General features: G+C 36.1%; 2 protein-coding genes across 2 annotated transcripts in view; one reads left to right on the top strand and one right to left on the bottom strand.

Annotated features, from left to right (window-relative positions):
* LOC113115753 (mannosyl-oligosaccharide 1,2-alpha-mannosidase IA-like) overlaps nucleotides 1-9832 on the bottom strand; it is a 161500-nt gene extending 151668 nt beyond the window's left edge. The window contains exon 1 of the mRNA XM_026283334.1: nucleotides 7899-9832. Coding sequence (XP_026139119.1) covers nucleotides 7899-8450 — 552 coding nt within the window. The 5' untranslated portion in view covers nucleotides 8451-9832. The remainder of the gene's footprint in view (nucleotides 1-7898) is intronic.
* The window catches only part of LOC113116755 (four and a half LIM domains protein 3-like), a 12441-nt gene continuing 1246 nt past the window's right edge, over nucleotides 9235-20429 (top strand). The window contains exon 1 of the mRNA XM_026285090.1: nucleotides 9235-9477. Coding sequence (XP_026140875.1) covers nucleotides 9235-9477 — 243 coding nt within the window. The remainder of the gene's footprint in view (nucleotides 9478-20429) is intronic.

Below are 20429 nucleotides of genomic sequence, written 5' to 3'. Positions count from 1 at the left end.
CGAGCGCATGCAGAGGTCACGTCCACCCGTGTCTACTTACTGGAATCTGATGCAAAGCAAACTCAGAATAACAAACATGAAGGTTTGTGCAACAAGCAAAACAAACAAACTGCTCCTTTAGAGACTAAACAACTGGTCGGTCATTTGCTTTACCTGACCTTGCTCCTACACTTTAACACTGAGTAACAACCGCTGTAGCTTTCCATGCACTAGAGAAATCTTCTGCAGTTGCATGGATATAGTTTTGATTAAATATGAATCACAGAGTTGCATCTCAAAGAGTCTTGCATATATGAAAAAAAAAAAATTATTGCATTCAGGAATTTTTGCATATATATATATATTCACAGAAGCTGAAAGAGGCAAAAAAAAAAAAAAGTAAATAGAGCGACTAGAATTAAATCACAAATTAAAACCAGACATTTGAATGCATTTTCTACTCTGTTACATTACAGCACATAATCACAATGATGTTTATTACTGAATTATGCTGTAAGTACACCTATGGGCCGTTCACACAGGACGCGCTCCTGCATTCAAAACAGATGGAGCGCATTAGCGTGGAGTAAAACACAGTTCAAGAAGGTCACATGGAAAACCTGGAAACATTAGGGAAATTCTGATTTGGGTTTTTCCAGGCCTGGGAACAATCATGGAAATTACTATAGTAAAAAAAACCCTAAACAAATGTTTAGTGTTGTTCAAAGAAGCCTCTTCTGCTCAACCAGGGCTGCATTTGATTAAAAATACAGTAAAAAGAGTAATATTGTAATCTATTATAACAAAACAAAAAAATATTATTTCGATGTGAATATATTTTAAAATGTGACTTATTCCTGTGATGCACAGCTGTATTTTCAGCATCATTTCTTCAGTCTTCAGTGTCACATGATCTTCAGAAATCAGTCTGATATGATGATTTGCTGCTCAAGAAACAAAACAGCTGTGCTTCCCAATATTTTGTGTAAACTATGACTTTTTTCAGGATTATTTAATGAATGCAATGATCAAAAGAACAGCATTTATGTGAAATATAAATCTTTAACATTGTAAATGTCTTAACTGTCACTTTTTGTCATCGATTAATAAAAGTATAAATTTATTCAAAAGAAAAACAAAATCACGCCAACCCCTAATCCTTTGAACGGCAGTGTATTTTTACAGTTATACTCTTGCTTGCAAGCCAATTTGGTTAATACATTTGTCTTCACTAGTCAATTTATCTAATTTTGCATTGCTCACAAATCTATTTCCAGTGACTATGAACAACTTCAAAAGGTCATGGAAAATCATGCCAAATTTGAGCTACATTTAGCTTGATACAGCAAATTCAAAAAGAAAGAAATAAACACAAATATATATATAGTGCATGCTTGCTAAGAAAATATTGCATATGCAGCACACTGCAGAAGTATTTGAACAATGTGTCCTGTGCAAACAGTTAGTGCTTGACCAATTTAAAGGGACAGTTCACCCAAAAATCCTGTGCAGTGAATGGGTGCCGTCAGAATGAGAGTCCAAACAGCTGGTAAAAACATCAGAATAATCCTCTGCTCCGGGTATGTGTTCACTGCGGTGTGTGTGCACTTTATTAGGTTAAATACAGAGCATGAATCCTGAGTATACTGTAGGTTACCATGTCACTTCACTTTCACTTTCAATAGTAATTAATTAACAGCTTGTGAAGCCAAAAGCTCCATGTTTGTAAGAAACCAAGACATTTCCCATCAATACATGAATGCTTCCAGCTAAAATACAAGCCTATAATCTATAAAAACATTTCCTCCGGTGAAAAAGTTCATCTCCCGTCGACTCTCACATCAAAATCCAGCTACACATACGTTTAGAACGGTTTTCTGTGCAGATTTCTCTCCTGATTCAGACCAGACCACTTTTACACTGGGAGGAAGCGTTTTTATTAATTATGGACTTATTGATGGATTTGCTTCTTACAAACATTCATCTTTTGGCTTTTTGCATTAACTGATGGACTGGAGTGGTGTGATGTTTTTATCAGCTCTCATTCTGACGGCACCCATTCAAGTGATGCACTGCTACACTTCTCCAAATCTGATGAAGAAACAAACTTGTATACATCTTTGATGAATAGATTTTTGCCTGAACTATTCCTTTAATAAAAACGCTGATTGAACTCTTATTTAACACCCTAATATTTTATTGACTCATGTTGTAAATGGCCGTGTTTCAGCTCATTCATCAGCCTGTGCAATGCATCCCTCATCAGTTACTCTGGCAACTGAATCCAGCCGAAATGTAACCAAGCGCTAATCGCATCAAGTTGAGTTTGCCCATATTAAGAAAGACAGATCTCAGCGGCGCAGGCTCAAACAGAAGAACAGCTGCTGTAATCATGACTCTCATTTAGCGGCCGTTTCAATAGCCAGAAGCTAATTGGGCTCTCCTGCCCCCTCACCAGCAGCCCGAGGCCCGCGGCGTCCTCCTCCGCTCCGAGAAGTGGAACAGGATCTTGGCTTCCCCGAGAGGAAGCGCTCATCAAAGCGCATGGCTCCTCTCTCTCTCTCAGCCTCGGGCCGAGCTCTGCCAAGCTGCTCCTTGTAACTCTATCCATCTCGCAGAGCGGTGAACGCCCATTCAGCATGTCCCAACAGGGGATAAACCCTCCAGTCAGCACCCCGTGACAAAAGCAGGGAGGCACTGATGAATGAGAAGCCATAGACTCGACAAGCTTCACATGCTCGTGGATGAGAACCACAAATTCCTCTAGACTTTCTTTGGGAAGCTCAAAACACTCATTGTGTGCAGCTACAGCCAACTAGAAAAGATTATACACACGCATAACAGACAAGATTTAGGGAAATAAAGAATTTTTTGCTTCCATATACCATATTGATAACAAGCACCACCTTTGGCTCAGGCATATTGCAGTAATGAATCATGATAATGAAATTAATGCTGCGATGCAATGCAATAAAAAAAAATCATTTTGGTACTAAAAAGACTTCATTTTCTTTATGCAAAATATATTCTTTAATCAATAGGCATGTGAATGATGCAAAATAAGCATTGACAGTAAAATTAATTGCACGATGCAAAAAGGAACTAAAATATGGTTCATTTTCTAAAAAGAAAAGAAAAAAAGTGATATGCAAAATTAGCATTGATATTAAAATGATATGCAAAGCATAACATAACTGTTCTTAAAAGGATTTATTTTCTTTATGCATAATATTTTGATAAGCATTGATTTATGATTGATTTATGTGAAATAATATATATTAAAATGCCACAAAGAAACAATGATACCAAAAACAGGCTTTATTTTTATTTTATTTATTTTTACACAAAATGTTGATCTTATGCAAAAAAAAAAAAAAAAAGATTTATGTATGATTTAAGAATTGATATTAAATGTAATACAACTATGTAAAACATCATAGTGGTCTTAAAACATGCTTTATTTTCTTTATTCAAAATATGGCATTATTTATCAACATAAGCATTTATTTATGCTAAATAAACATCCATTTATGCAAAAAACACTGATATTAAAATTAACACCTGTGCAAAAACCATAAGGGTCCTGAAACAGGGTTAATATCATGCAAAATATTCAGATAATGTTTATGCAAAATAAGCATCGATTTGCATTTGATTTATGCAAAATAGCAACTCATTTATGTTTGATTTATTAAGCACTGAAATAAAAAATTAAGGCACATCAAATGGTGCATTGATGCAAAACATCATAATGGTCCGAATTATATTATTTATGCAAAAAGCATTGATTTATGTTTGATTTGGGCTTAACAAGCACTGATATTAAAATTAACAACACACTGTGAAACGTTATAATATGCTTCCTTTTCTTAATATGGAATTGGTTTTATTTTTGCATTGAAATGTTTTCTTGAGATCAATTCTTGGAAACTTTCTTGATGCGTTTCAAAACGAGTTTTATTAGTCTAGTTTGATCTGGTTTCAGATAAGCGGTCACACAACAGAAACAAGCAGTGATTGGTCGCTTCAAATGTTAATCAAACCATCCAATCCAGTTCTAACAGGCGATTCTGAGTCTAAATAAACTGCAACGCTTAGGACAATATTTGACTTTGTTCACATCAAGCTTACTCACTGCAGATGGTTTCGATGGTTCAAGGAGAACATATGTAAAGTCAGTCCTTGTTTTGGAGTCCTTCATGTCCAAGCACTGAACACCTGCTGAATGCAAATCCATAATATTGGCCGAACAGATTAACTTTGCTTGACAAATGAGCAAAACGACCATACTTCAGCATGCACTGTTTGCCAAGACTGCGAACAAGATCCGACCTCACATTTCAAGAAGAAAATGTACATTACTTCCATCTGTAGTTTCACCCAAAGGCTAAGAAAGGGACGGCTTTCGAGAACCATAGCAGTCGGGAAATGAGCTGCATGCTCTTGGTCTGATGGATTATTAATATTTAATGGAGCTGTTTATGATGATTAGGTCAGACATGAATATGCATGGCTCTGACAGGAGGCGGCGCAGAGGGAAGCCAGAGGCATCCGTGAGGCAAACAGTGTGTAAAAACAGCACAACCTAAATAGTTCATTCAGCTGTGGCTTTAATAGTAACACTGTAAACCCTCCACGAGTCACTGAAATGACATGCAAGTAGATCGGTGCAGGTTAATACACAACAACAAACAGCCACATTCAACATGCAATTCACTTCCAATCACAATCCAGATGATTACTTATTATATTTTCATCAAATTCCCTGGTCTCTGAAACATTTAGCCTTGTTTACTGATTATTAACTACTTCCGGACTTAAGTAACACCCACTTTTTGACCATCCAATCAATTCCTGATGCAAAAAAATAAAGCCCTTCCTTGGTATGCATTTGAAAAAAACATGCATATACCATTTCAGTTTTTCTACTTAATTTCATGTTTAATTCAATGCTACATTTACTACCGGTTTCTGAGCAAAAATTTTTTTTACTGCGAGATGCAAATAACATGTCAGCCATAGTTTAGGCAAAAATGTTGATATTTATGCAAAATAAGCATTGATTTATGATCGAGTTATGCAAAATTAGATTGATATTAACAGTTAAGACCACAATGCAAAACATTGCAATGATCCTAAAACAGGGACAAATTTCTTTTTGCAAAATACATTCTGATTTATGCAAAAATATCATTGATATTCAAATTAATTCTAGAATGCAGAACATCATAATGCCCCCAAAATAGGCCATATTTTTGTTATGCAAAATATGCTGATATTACTTATGCAAAATATGCATTGATTTCTATTTTGATTTATGCAAAATGAGCATTGATATTAAAATGAACGTCTCAATGCAAAACACAGGATTTTTTTCAGTGTGGGTTGAGAACAGCGTTTCAAGTTGACTTCAAAGTCCAACACACACTAAAATGATTTGTTCTGCTGTCGATTATTTGATTTTCCTTTCATTGCACTCCTGCCCACAGCAAGGTAAAAAACGCAGTCCAGTAGTGGCTTTCTAAACCCCCCGCAGCTCTGGAACCCGTCCAGCGCTTCTGACACTGTGAAATATGATCTCACAATAGAAAATTCAAAGCAGAATTCCAGCTATAGCTAGCCATAAAAAGACATTTCAATACGCTCACTGCACACCGGGAATGTACTGTTTCTACAGTTCCTCATTTCACAAAGTCTGACTTCAGTAAGTTAGAGAAATCAATGATGTCAGCCGACTGCGAAACCATATGAACCTGAATAAACAGCACTCTGACATTTACAGGAGAAATAAACCCCGGTTATCATTTTCTCTTCTTCATGTCACACCAAACCAGTCTTTTTCTTCCCTCAAACACAACAGATGAAATCCTGAAGAATATCCTAAAACATGCATGTTTCTAAAACAGTATACTGTAGTTAAAAACGTACGATAAAACGATTAAAATTAAATCATTTATTTCTACAGAAGATGGCACCAGCACCTGACAGTAAAGCACTCACATGTTCATCTCGGAGATTTCTATTTGATGCATGCAAGATGTATTTTTTTTAAGTGTTTTTTCATCTGCAATACATCTTTAAGATATTTCCTGTCAGATGTCATACAGACATTTATTAGAATGCATGCAAAACTGCTTCTGAGACGTTTATCAGATTACACCGCAGATGTTTCCCAGATCTTTAGCAGACGTCTGGCAGAAATCCTGACAAACTGTGGTGCGAGTCACACGCTGAACTTCAAAGCTCGACATCAATCATCAGCAATAATAATAATAATAATAATAATAATAACAGCAATGTTTAGTATAAACACAAAACAAGCACCTTAACAGCACGAACGCACAACGCTCACAACAAAAAGAAGCAAAGCAGCACTAAAGCTCATGTTTCAGTGTTGGGTGTGCATTTTCAGCTTTCTCATCCCCATGTGACAGCAAAACTCAAGAGCTTTCAGTAGCACAGCTCAACAATCACCTGAAGACAGCAACCCTTCAGCAGCACATTCAATGCCTGCATTACACATCTCAAAGCAAGCTTTAATCTGGATTCAACAGAGCAGCTTCAAACAGCGGTCAACACAAACACACCCTGATAGGGACATGACACAGCACTCAATATCTGCTTCTAGTTTATTGTAAGGAACCAAAAGTACAGGGCTAGTTGTTGCATGTGCTTTATATGTAACTTTCTTAGATCTTTGTTGGAAAGTGGTCTGAAATTGTTTTGCATTTCACAATCATTTTAACTATTTAAGTCTTCGTTAAATTCCTATAATATGCAAGAACAAGAGTGTGACAACATGCCCCGCTACAGGGGTCAATGTGTTCAGAGCTATTTTTCCAGTTCAGTTTTTGTAGCCAAGATTGTTCATACAGACTGATGTTCGCCGGTGTAGAAGTGTGACAACTAGCCCCGACACCATTATAACTTTAGTTTAAAAGCTCTGGCATCTTCATATCAGCTCAACTCAATTTCAATTCAATTTAGCACTAATTCATCTTTTAGCAAACAAGTGACACTTATTACAGGCACAATCCCACTGGAGAAACTGGCTTCAAATCGACAGCCTTTTAGCCAATTTGAAGCTTATTTCTGAAATAATCCAAATCAGTTACTAAATCGCAATTATGGGATTAGAAAAAAAAATCTGAAATATGGCAAGTGAAAATTATTAAGCATAATAAAAAGTTGGAATTCTGAAATTAAACATCACTTTGACATGACACGTGTCATTTTATGCCGATTACGTCAATTTCAGATACATAGCATTTCATAAATTTAAATTAATTCCATAATTATGACTTGGTACATCACCATTCTAACTTATCTTAAAATAATGCTGATAATAAATTTTCTCATAATTAAATTTCTCTAAGCATTATGTTTTAAGCATGTCATGATTCCAACATTTATCTCATAACGATAACGTTTAATCTAGTCATTTTCACTTTTTAATACATGCACTAATTTATAACCTTTTATATCATATCTCACAATTTTAACAGTATGTCAACATTTTTATTTTATCTCATAATTATGGATTAGCATGTCATAATTTTGAATTTCTAATGCCATAATCATGTCAATTTATAAAACTCCTGACTTTTTATTTCATACTAGGAGATGACAGTACTATTTGATAATTTATAACTTTTTGTGATAATTCCAACTTTTTCCCTGGCATGCAATAATTTCGACTTCTTATCTCATAGTTATCACGTATCATTGCTTAGAGTTTTTATGGCATACTTTATAACGTTTAATATCAGAACACCATCTTAAATCCCATACTCATGATGTTTTAACTAACATATTGTTTACTTGTGATAATTTCGACTTTTTATCTCACAGTTATTTCGATGTTTAACCCATAAATGTGACTTGGCATTGAGCTAAAGTGGCAGAATTGATCATCTCACCTCTTTGACTTTCTCCCTGCGCTGAAGCGTCTCGGAGTCTGATGGAGTTCCCTGGTTCTTCCCCAAAGCTGGTTTGAGCAGACACTTTTTAAACGCCTCGTAGCTGTAAGCTCTGCCGTGTTCCCCGCTGTGAGCGGCCGAGGTGACCCGCTCGTCTCCGGCCGCCGGTTCGTGCGCCCTCGCCGGACTCCTCTCGTCCTGCGCTCTACTCCCGACAGATCTCTCCACGGTTCTCGCTCCATGGGTGACCGAGGGCTTGCGGCTCACTTTAGGCTTGACATTCGCCCCCTCGCTCACTTTTAAACCCGCCCGCTGATGCTCTGGATCCCCGGGCACCTTTTTTGAAAGCACACTGTCGGAGCCCACGGTCACCGCGGGATTCTCGTTCTTGGAGAGGAAGATGCGCTTCAGGCGCACGGTGTCGGGGAGAAAGAAAAGTGCCCCGAAGCAGAGTGTAACCAACCCCGACAGGAACAGCAGAAACACGAATTTCTGAGACAGACGAAGCCCCATGCCCGATGCAGAGACACCGGGTAACTTTCGGAGCACCATTTAAACTCTCCACTGAAGCACAAGGATACGCACCTAAACTTGGTTAGACAGCGCGAGCGACGCTGTAGTCGTGCAAACTCAACTCTCTCCTGCTCAAAGTGCCCAAATCCTCCTGAATCGATCGATTTAAGAGAACACAAGTGGCGTCAACACATTTGCGCACAACAACAGCGTCATTGCGCGCACACTGCTTCAAAACCAGCTTCCTTTCGTTTCAGAGCAGCCATGCAACATCACATCTGGGAGACCGAGATGAGACTAGCTCTTAAATGCAAATAGCAACAAAGTGTTAAGCACAGCCAAAACAACCTACACGCTGTTAATGCACATCTAGGACACGAAGTTGAAACTATATGGACTTAAATGAACTCCAGCCAACAGATATTACATTAATGCATTTTAAAACGCCTCAAAAGCAAGCAAAATGCTTTCTGAAAATGGCAACGATGGTATCACGCGCTTATATGAACATAAATGTACTTTTAAAAACTCAAAGCAGCATTTGTGAAATCCATATTAGTATGCACAGCCAACATGTGTCAATAATGCATATTAAACACCTTCTTAGGCGAGAAAATGCCTGCAAACACACTGAAGATGATGATGAGCTTTATGAACTTATTGTGCACTGTCACGCATGTATCACACATCAATCACAATACATGCAAGATCCATACGATCACACAGATTTCTGAAGATGAAGAGCAAACAGAAGACCCGAAAGCGTCACATTCGTGTATATTAAAATGCATTAAAAGGCAAGCATCAACGTGGATCCACACAAATGCTTTCTAATGATGCTGCTGCTGCTGATGATGATGATGAAGACTCGTGGCAAAACAAAGCAACGCTGAAGTTTAGTGAAAGAAATAAGACACATCTCAGCCAAAACTGCACCATCATGGGTTATTTCACAACATCTACGCGTTTTTGGCACGGTGCACACCACTCCAGGACACAAGAGCTGCGAAAATACATCCAGAGAGCAAATCAAGACAGTCAGCGAAGCGACGAGAGCCTAAATTCGGTTCAAGTGTTTGTAAAAACTGTTGGTTTGCTCTGTTCAAGCGCAGTGCATGCTCAAAACTCTCCAGTGCTCCGAAAGTCTACGTCCAGTGCGTGAAGAAGGACGTTTGTGCTCGTAAAACGTGATCGACAGATCATTCTTCGTGGATGTGACCTAATGAAAACACGCCGTATCTTCCCATTACTGCGCGCTCGCCAGGTTTATCGCCAGAGAAGAAGTGAAGAAGATAAACGCCGATCGTTTAGGCCAGTCTCGTGGTGCAAACGCCTTGATATGAAGCCGTTACGATCCGCAAACAGAAGGAGAACCGGAGCTCTGTGACTCCACGGCTCTTCTGGGCGGTCTGCTGCAAACGCCTTTGATCAGCAGCAGCGAGAGCGAGTCATGCACGCGCGCGCAAGAGCGAGCCGACACATCCACCGTGTGGCGGGGTGAGGAAGCAAACTTGGAAAACTTCTTGGTTCTTCATTAAATAAGACACAATTGTAGCCTATTTGCAAAGGGAATCATAAGTGGCGAGTTTTTGCATTGTGTATAATTCGGAAGACCGATTCATTTGAACCCGAATCGGTGAGCCGATTATGCCGATACACAAAAAGCGTTATTATTTTGTTGCAACCTTGACGTTTAATCATTATGTTTTCGTTATTATGCTAGATGGGTTGCGTAGAAAATGTAGTTTAGACTGTAGTTCAAATAATTGCTATATTCTATTTTATCTGTATTCAAACACGATATAAAAAAATAACAAAGTTGTAAATAAAACTTATGTAAAAAACAACAACATGTAAATTAAAATATGGCGTGTATCGTGGTGAATGTTGCCATAAGATGTTTAAACGTGGAAAAATATATAAGTAAATTGCGAAATCTAGCAATTTCTGAGTGGAAATTGTTTCTAATTTTTTTTTCTTACGTAATAATTAGTCCTTTCGAACGATTAATCACATCTAAAATAAAGATTTTGTTTGCATAATATATGCGTAGTATATTTATTATGTAAAATTTATATAAATAAACACACATGCATGTATATGAAATACGTTGTTTATATTTAAAATATATGTATTTATTATATAAAGTCAAGTCAAGGTTGTTTTATTGTCAATTCTTCCACTTGTACAGTACATACAGAAAATTGAAATTGCATTACTTCCAGACACCCATGCATACAGATAACACTAACAGTAACACATTTAATACTGATAATAAAATAAAATGTTGTTAATATATGTACATATTTTCAAAATAATATATGTGTATTTATATATAAATTATATATATACACACTTTATGCACACAAAAAGTTGTATTTTGTGCGCGATTAATCGCGATTAATCGTTTGACAGCACTGGAAATAATGCTAATTATTAATACCGATTATAGTAGTAATGTTAACAATGTTTCCTCTCATAGCTATGTACAATAGGCTATCAGTTAAACGATTCATTAAAAGATTTATTTAAAAGAATGATTCGTTTTTAATAACTTCCCTCCAAAACCCTGCCCCTTCAAAGACATATCAGCCAATCAGATGACAGTAAAACTATGAGAATGTTCACGGATTGGTTGAATCAGCACTGCCTGCTTTATATGACATCTTCATCAAACTACAATCTTAAAAGTATAATTGAAACAAATTTTCCCATGTCTGATCCATTGCATTGCTTATTGTGAGAAGGGCCTGTACAATGTTAAATCACTTCTCAGCTGCTTTGTCTAGATTTACCTAAATTTAGCTAAGCCAAACGATTCACAAATTTAAAGAGTAATAGCAACACCAAATCAAGGCAGCGATCAATACACAAATTCAACAGATTTTCCAATCAAACCGGACAGAGACAGAGAGCAGTTTTCCTGCAACAAAACAAGACGAATGTTCCCCATTAATCCAATGTAAACAACCAACCACAGCAGAAACAAAGTTAGTTAAAGAAAGGTCAAGAGATAAAAGTATAGTGCAACCAGCAGCAGAAAATTTCCATTTGTTACTGATTGTTCGGGTCTCATGGGGCGGCTGTTTACAGGCCATTCCTAATGAGAAATGTAAGCTTATTTCCAGCACAGGATGTTTAATTCAGATGAATAGCAGATTCAGAGAACAGACACTACTGTGCAGACATGTGATATTTTGGGGACAGTAGTTCTTCACTTTCTAAACATTTTTCATATGCACGAGTCATATGAGTGTTTGGTGGCAATGCTCTTTGTTTATCATGAAAACATTTCAGTAAATAACAAAAATGGTGGGCCATTCAAGATGAGTTTGTTTCTTCATCAGATTTGGAGAATTGTAGCATTGTAGTGAATGGGTGCCGTCAGAATGAGAGCTGATAAAAACATCACAATAATCCACAGCACTCCAGTACATCAAGACAAAAGCTGAAACAAATCCAGCATTAAGAGGTTTTTAATTTCAAACCATTGCTTTCAGCAAAAATATGATTACACAATCCATTATAACGCTTCCTCCAGTGAAAAAGTAATCTGGTCTGAATCAGGAGAGAAATATGCACAGGAAAAATATAAGGCCAAAACAGCTTTAGACAAATAAGTGTCTGGATTTTGATGTGAGACACAACAGGAGATTGACTTTTTCACTGGAGGAAGAGTTATTATGGACTAATATTTTGTTTAGAAGCAATGGATTGAAGTTTAAAACGTATTAATGATGGCTTTGTTTCAGCTTTTGTCTTCTCCAGATGTTAACTGTTGGACTGGAGTGCTGTGGATTATTGTGATGTTTTTATCAGCTCTCATTCTGACGGCACCCATTCACTGCCATGCTACATATCTGCAAATATGATGAAGAAACAGGGTGAGGACATTTTCATTTTTAGGTGAACTATTCCTATAAAACACTGAATTAAGGATGTCTGCCGGAAAGGTTTCCCCCTGGGCATGAATTGGAAATGTTTCCCAAAAGCTCAGTATGAAGCAGAAAATACTCTCTGTATGCAGACTTTCATTTTAGTAACGCTCTGATTCATCGTCTGAATATCTCAGTAATGGGATCTAAATATCATGGAGAGTCACTTATCTCGGGGCAAACAGGAATATCCTGATGTAAACAGGTCACATTAATCTCAGGAGCCACATCAAGTTTTGTTTCTGTCCAGATGATAAGCCGCTGTGTCACAGCAATTTAACAGCATCCAAACAAGAAGAAATAATCAGCAAGCGCTGCTGTGTGGTCTAGAGCAGTTTCACTGCGCAGGAGAGTCTGGCATTACTCAGAAACACATCAGGATCATGAATGTTAAAGAGACGCAGAGTCTGGCCGATTTACTTTAGTGCTCACGGTCCTTAATCGAAAGCATATGAATTGATAAAACACAGAGCGATTACTCAACTTTCCCAACCCATTCTCACTCCAAAGGCGTCAAAAACCGAAGCATGGTCAAGCGCCCCTAGCGTCACTTTCATGACGCCAAATGTGCCTCTCGGCGTCGACTATCGAAGCACTACGACCTTCATTGCTTTCAGTGGGAAACTTTTGGCGTCAGAATTCGACACGAGGACATGAGATGTTTATCGCTATGAAATCACGTTCAAGAAGTCTCATTCAGCACACATCGCGCGATACTTGCTATCAGTTCCACAGTTTGGGTGAGTAGTCGTATATACGCTCTTTTAATGCCTTTTATCAAATGTATTCTGTCTTCTTTATTAATCAGATTAGTGCCATATGTTTAATCGCTGTATTATATCGGTCATCCGCGGCTGTCTTTGAGTTTCATTGCGTTTAAATAAATGAACACAGCTGCTAATTAGTGTGATTAAACTCTATCTGTCACGTGACGTGCCATAGACCTTCGATCCGTTTTATATTATTATTAATTTCAGGATCAATGATGTAAGTTGTATTTGTAGTAAAATCATGGTAATCACGACACAATAGTAATAAATGAAATGTGAAGTTAAAACACAGTAAATGGGACATTAGTAACTGTAACTGTAGTTTTACTATGATATATTAATAATCAATACAACAATACAATAATCACCAAACCAGCTATGTTTGTATCACTGTAATGTTAGTGTTTTTATGTGCTTTTATATGACAGATATCACAGTAATCATGTGTTCTGTACCATGCTTTTAATACCTTTTAATGTGAATCCAAAAAAAAAAAAAAAATCAAATTAAAAATAAATAATAAAACATGTATTTTTCCATCTTGCAGTTCATTCATATCAGTTTATATATATATATATATATATATATATATATATATATATATATATATATATAAATATTTTGCTCACAGATCATTATTAACATTCTGTATATAATTCAATTTTATTTTCTCTCCCCTTTTTTATTATTTTTATTTTTAGCTGAAAAGACGTAAAGGCAGTCAGCCCAGTGGTGTTTCTGGAGAGGGATTCCTTCAGAAATGGAGAAGACAGAAAGCTGCGGAGGCAGATATTTGCAGCAGTAAGTCTGTGATAGTTTGTCTCTTTTATCAAACATTCCTGCTGTTATAATTTGTACAGCATTTGTTGTTTCTTAAACTGTTGCACTGTCCAAATACCCACACTTGCCATCTTTTCACTTGACCACTTGATTACTTATTTGAAGTCTTTCCTGTATTTGGCCTAGTGTTCGAGTGAGCATGATGACCACGAGTGTGTGTCGAACTTTTCATGACCTGATGACTGTGTTTCTCAATCCTGATCCTGGAGAACCCCAGCACTGCACGGTTTTGGCGTCTCTCTTATCTGCCTTGGAGTCTTCACTGATGAGCTGATGAGTTGAATCAGGTGTGTTTGATCAGGGAGACATCTCAAATGTGCAGTGTTGGGGTTCTCCAGGACCAGGATTGGGAGCCACTGCCTTATGGGACACTTATGTGTTTAAAGAGATTTTTAATATCTAATTATCAATATTTCACATACTGTACATTGGACAGCTTTCCATTACCTCTTGTGAGATCTCTGCAAAAAGTCTGACGATTTATTCCAAAACATGATGCATGATGGGATACACTAAGCTTTGTATAGCGCTCCAGAGCAGTATTGGAGAGGTTTAGTGTGTGTTAAGGACGCTGTGCTTTGGCATTATTAAGACCGGGGACAGTCTTGTGCACACACTGTCACGTACACACACTCTCAAGTGGCCAAGACTGCAAGTGTGGGTATCTGGACAGGGTCAAAGTCTTAAAAATGATCCCTAAACACATCACAGTCTTAATAATCCAGTTTAACACTTGTATGATATTGTACAAGCCCCAGGACGGTCTCATCTGACACTATCAAAGAATTCATATGACTATAGCTTGTTATTAATTACTTGCTTTCAATAATGGATTCATTTAACATTTAATTATACAGCATCTTTACAGAGGTGTAATGTACAAGCTGCACGTAATTAATAATATGTCCTTCCTGTCTTACAGGATTTTTTCCAGATAATGCTGTTCTTCTTTTTCAGGTCTAAAATATCGAGCTCAACAGCTATTTTAAGAGCCAACCCTCACAAACCTTCCTAAAAACTAAAAGAGCTATTACTGAGTCTCAGCGAATCTTGCCATGATCAGCTCTTCCCAGGTACATTTGTTTACTCCAAAAATGCTCTGGTCTGAATCTTACTTTAAATTAACTTAATTATGTTTAATGAGCAATATTAATTGCACAGAGAGTAAGTAGAGATTTTCTTGTTTCACAGAAGAGAAGGAAGACCAAGGAAATGATTTGCTCAGGATGAGGAATGAAGATGGCCATCTTGTGCTCAAACAAACAGAAGTCCTCTGGTATGTGTGTGTTGAAGCAATGTTATACAACATTTTATGATGATCTCTCACAGAACTGGTCATGTCAGCCTTGATTTCGTTTTATACTATTACAATTACAGCATGTTAGCAAAGTGTGACTGGACATTTTTAATATTATGTTTTTAAAAACACACCACCTGTTTTATTAGCAGACAAGTGTCATGAAATTGGTTTAGTTGATATAAACACCAATTGACATTATTTCATTGTTTTCTAAATGTTATGTTATTAATTGTGAATTGATAGTTGATTGGTTTGAAGCCAGGCATTACACTGCACAGACTAAAACACATTTGTGAGAGAAGTCAGGATCTTTGGAGAAAGATTCTAGAGGAAAAAAACACATTTACTGCAACAACAGATGAATTCTAGAGTCTCTGAGAACTACACATGCTAATGTCTCATGAGCAAGACCTTTGCTTCTGTAACTTTTTCTTAATTCTTGGAGAATGACATATTTATTGCAGTATTTTTATTTGTACAGATGATCTCATCAGCCAAATGAGAGGTTTTGACCAAGTGATGCTCTTGAAAGGAGTGAAAGAAGAGGATGTGGTAAATTGTCTTCAGAGAAAAAGCTTCTCAAAAGATCTTAAAACAGCTTGAAGAATGGTAAGTGTACAGTACTACAAGGGTCATAGTTGCTCACACTGCTAAAATCACACAGAACATAAGCTGAGCTCTCTGTCCATTAAACAACTTCTTCTGCATTGTTTGTTTCACTTTGACCAGGTCTGGGATCTTAGGACTGAGAGATCCTCTGGCTGAGAACAAGCTACACCACATCAGTGCTGGATATCAATCACAAACTGTTTCCAGACACGAGAGAAGAAGATCACGATGCGGAGATGAAACCAGTTTAGATGTGATGATGGGAATCATTATTTTCTGAAACAGTATCACATGTCTTATATGTATCACATGATCTGTATCACAGTTGACTGGATGGGACTGTGTGACTTTTAAGGACATTTCATCACTCATCTGTGTGAACTGATTTATATATGAGGTTAATGTATCTTTGAAGATAATTATTTTCATTGAATCTTATTTGTCTTGATGCTACTTTATCAACTTTATAGTCTATGCTTCAATAAAATGAAAATGGTGAATATTGTGTTCTGAAGATTCTTGGTAAATACATCATTTTACTAGGTAGGCTCATATGTGTTTATTTTAGACTTGGAAAAACGACATATTAATTATTGGGATTATTTTTTTATTTAAGACATGAACATTTTTGATCGGATTAATAACATCTGGGACATCAGTACACCAGAAAGTAATTTTTTTATATTTTAGTAACAAATATGCACATTTTTTGTGAAATACAGGGAGTTACAAGATTAATTATTCTGCATTACAAGATGGTGCCATGGGCTTTATTGTTACAAGCACTTGACGGATAACTGAGAATGTAGCAGGAATGATCAACGTGGATCTTGTACTGCATTAAAACCAAGAGCACGCACATTACTGATGTCCAGCACCTGAGGAGCAAGATACGGGGGTGAGGAGGACATTTTTACACTGATTTCGGCTAATTAGTTATATATAATGCTAATATATATATATATATATATATATATATATATATATATATATATATATATATATATATATATATATATAAATTAATATTCTTAGCACTGCATGAATTTGTCCTTGTGTAATAGTGAAGTATCACAATGTGTATACATTGTCCTTGATTACTGCTTTACAGTGGGGAATAGATAATGGCAAGTTGTTGCAGGTTCATCCATTATATTTCTTGCCATTTACTTCAAAAATCAAAGAAATAATCTATTATTTTCATTATTAAATCATTTCTTTATAATTTTTCCATGTTTCATCAGATGGCCTCACAATGTCCTGTCAAAAGGTATAATAGCCATGATGAATAGAATAGAAAACAGAGGACTGTGAAAACTGTCAGATATAAATGTGACTCAGCTCAGTTTGTTGTTCATGATGAGGAGAATACATATATGTAGGTTTTACTGCCCTGCTACCCCCAGGGGCCCAGTAGCACCCCCCGGAAGAGCCCAAAACTGTACATTTCAAATGGCTGTAAATCAGAGTCCAATTAACATATCAAAGAGAAAATGGGCAGGATTATTACTTATGCTATGCTGATAAAATAATGTTGAGCTCAGTTTTCAGAAATAAGTGGAAAGCTGGCATAAAAGCATTTTAAATATTGCTCACTGTAAAATACCACATTTCAGCCTGCCTCTCAAATATATCATAGAGGTTTGCACAATAAACATATTTAGATATCCAGTTTACCTTAAAATAAATAATTTATTTAGTTTCGTTAATAAAAAGTTTTAAACTACATTACCCACAAGCCTCCGTCGTTCTATCTATAGAAAGGCAACACTAGGGGGCTGTTTTTGTAGTTCATTGAAGTTATGCTTAGGGTTAGGATTAGGATCTCGCTAAAGATGTCATTTTTCTCAAGATAGCAACACTTCATTGTTGACTTAATATATTACTAATGTGATGATAGGAGCAAAACATACTTTTTAACATGATGCGCTGTTTAATATGGGTTAAAAGATAGTCCAACCACAGACTGTCCTGAAAAGTCATAGCCAATGGCATCTAAGCTGAGCAGCAGCGTCACACTTCCTTATCCATGTATGACAGATGTCTTTCGTTTTTCGGCTGAAGGGATAGATTCGGTTAACAATAGATTAAGCTTGCTACTTATTAGATTCGGTTTATTAACGTCTACACCTTCCTCCGTTGTTCAGCTTGACAAAAATTGGGCAATATTGATGTGCACATGCCCAGCAGTCGCAGTTGTATCCAACAGATAGATTCCTCTCATTAAATATAAGTCACATTTTTAAGATTTGTATTTTTTTTTTTTTTTGACCAAAGACAAATATATTTGCTAATCAAATGACGTGCTTCTAAAATTTACATTGTATATTACATTGTGTTTTAAAGTTAAAATTGTTCACATTTGTGTTTCTGTGATTTACCATTCTCTACCATTTGAACCCTAGGAATAAAAACAGAAATTATAAATTAATGAATGAATGAATGAACAAATAAATACATAAAGCATAATAAACATGCATATTTTTGTAAGGATCTTCCATTATTTATTTATATGTCAAACTCATTTAAAGACAACATGCCCAAATTACTACACTGCATCCTCTGTCACCAAGCTCGTTTTTGCCACCATAAAGAATAAAAAGGCAGTTATGTTGTAAACATTAACTATTTTCAGTATGCAAATGAAAATGCTTTTATTAAAAAACAAAACAGTAAATACAGTATGTCTTTCAGAGAACACTGGAAAAAGATCAATTTTATTAAAAAAATTAAATTGACCAAAATGTTATACAACACAATGTAAATGTTTCAAACTCACAAAAAAACCAACATGAAGACATGCATGTCAAGTGTGCAATATCATCTATAAAACTCAATCAGCACAGCATCAAATAAACACTGATTGTCTGAACAATGGAAGACAGAGAAAGTGTTTCAGGAAAACAAACACCAGCTAGCTTTGACAATAACATCATGATTTCACTTCATGACTGGAGCTAGGGGATGACTGTGTATGAATATCTCCTTAACTAAAACTCTTAATTAAAGTCTAAAAAGTTCACTGTATGAAGCTTGAAAAAGAGAACAAAATGCTTTATCAATACGAAAAATACTATTTTTAACTATTGTTTTCATCACTGGTTCTGTAATGTATTCATTATGAGCTTATAAATAAAACAAAGTTAATCTTCTGCAAAAATCTAACCACTGCAAAGTCTAATCACTGATCCAGGGACCATATCTGTGTGTGTGGGGGATAAAGAGTTAACGAGGTGAGTCCTTGTGCATGATGGAGAACTGCAGTGTTATCCTCAAAGAATCCTGTAAAACAGAAATATTACATTACATTCAACTTATACATTACACTGTGTTTTTGTTTAGACCATAAAAGCAGCCTCTGTAAAGATGCTGTAAAATTAAATGTTAAATGAATCCATTATTGAAAGCAAGTAATTAATAACAAGCTATAGTCATATGAATTCTTTTGATAGTGTCAGATGAGACCGTCCTGGGGCTTGTACAATATCATACAAGTGTTAAACTGGATTATTAAGACTGTGATGTGTTTAGTACAGTATGTGAAATATATGATAATTAGTTATTAAAAATCTCTGTAAACACATAAGTGTCCCATAAGGCAGTGGCTCCCAATCCTGGTCCTGGAGAACCCCAACACTGCACATTTGAGATGTCTCCCTGATCAAACACACCTGATTCAACTCATCAGCTCATCAGTGAAGACTCCAAGGCAGATAAGAGAGACGCCAAAACCGTGCAGTGCTGGGGTTCTCCAGGATCAGGATTGGGAAACACAGTCATCAGGTCATGAAAAGTTCGACACACACTCGTGGTCATCATGCTCACTCGAACACTAGGCCAAATACAGGAAAGACGACAAAATAAGTAATCAAGTGGTCAAGTGAAAAGATGGCAAGTGTGGGTATTTGGACAGTGCAACAGTTTAAGAAACAACAAATGCTGTACAAATTATAACAGCAGGAATATTTGATAAAAGGGACAAACTATCACAGACTTACTGCTGCATATATCTGCCTCCGCAGCTTTCTGTCTTCTCCATTTCTGAAGGAATCCCTCTCCAGAAACACCACTGGGCTGACTGCCTTACGTCTTTTCAGCTAAAAATAAAAATAATAAAATAAAATTGAATTATATACAGAATGTTAATAATGATCTGTGAGCAAATATTTATATATATATATATATATATATATATATATATATATATATATATATAAACTGATATGAATGAACTGCATGGAAAAATACATGTTTTATTATTTATTTTTAATTAGATTTTTTTTTTTTTTGGATTCACATTAAAAGGTATTAAAAGCATGGTACAGAACACATGATTACTGTGATATCTGTCATATAAAAGCACATAAAAACACTAACATTACAGTGATACAAACATAGCTGGTTTGGTGATTATTGTATTGTTGTATTGATTATTAATATATCATAGTAAACCTACAGTTACAGTTACTTAATGTCCCATTTACTGTGTTTTAACTTCACATTTCATTTATTACTATTGTGTCGTGAATTACCATGATTTTACTACAAATACAACTTACATCAT

This window comes from Carassius auratus, chromosome 16 (genome assembly GCF_003368295.1).
Source record: "Carassius auratus strain Wakin chromosome 16, ASM336829v1, whole genome shotgun sequence".
Classification (NCBI taxonomy): Eukaryota; Metazoa; Chordata; class Actinopteri; order Cypriniformes; family Cyprinidae; genus Carassius; species Carassius auratus.
This window is presented reverse-complemented; position numbering and strand designations above follow the sequence as displayed.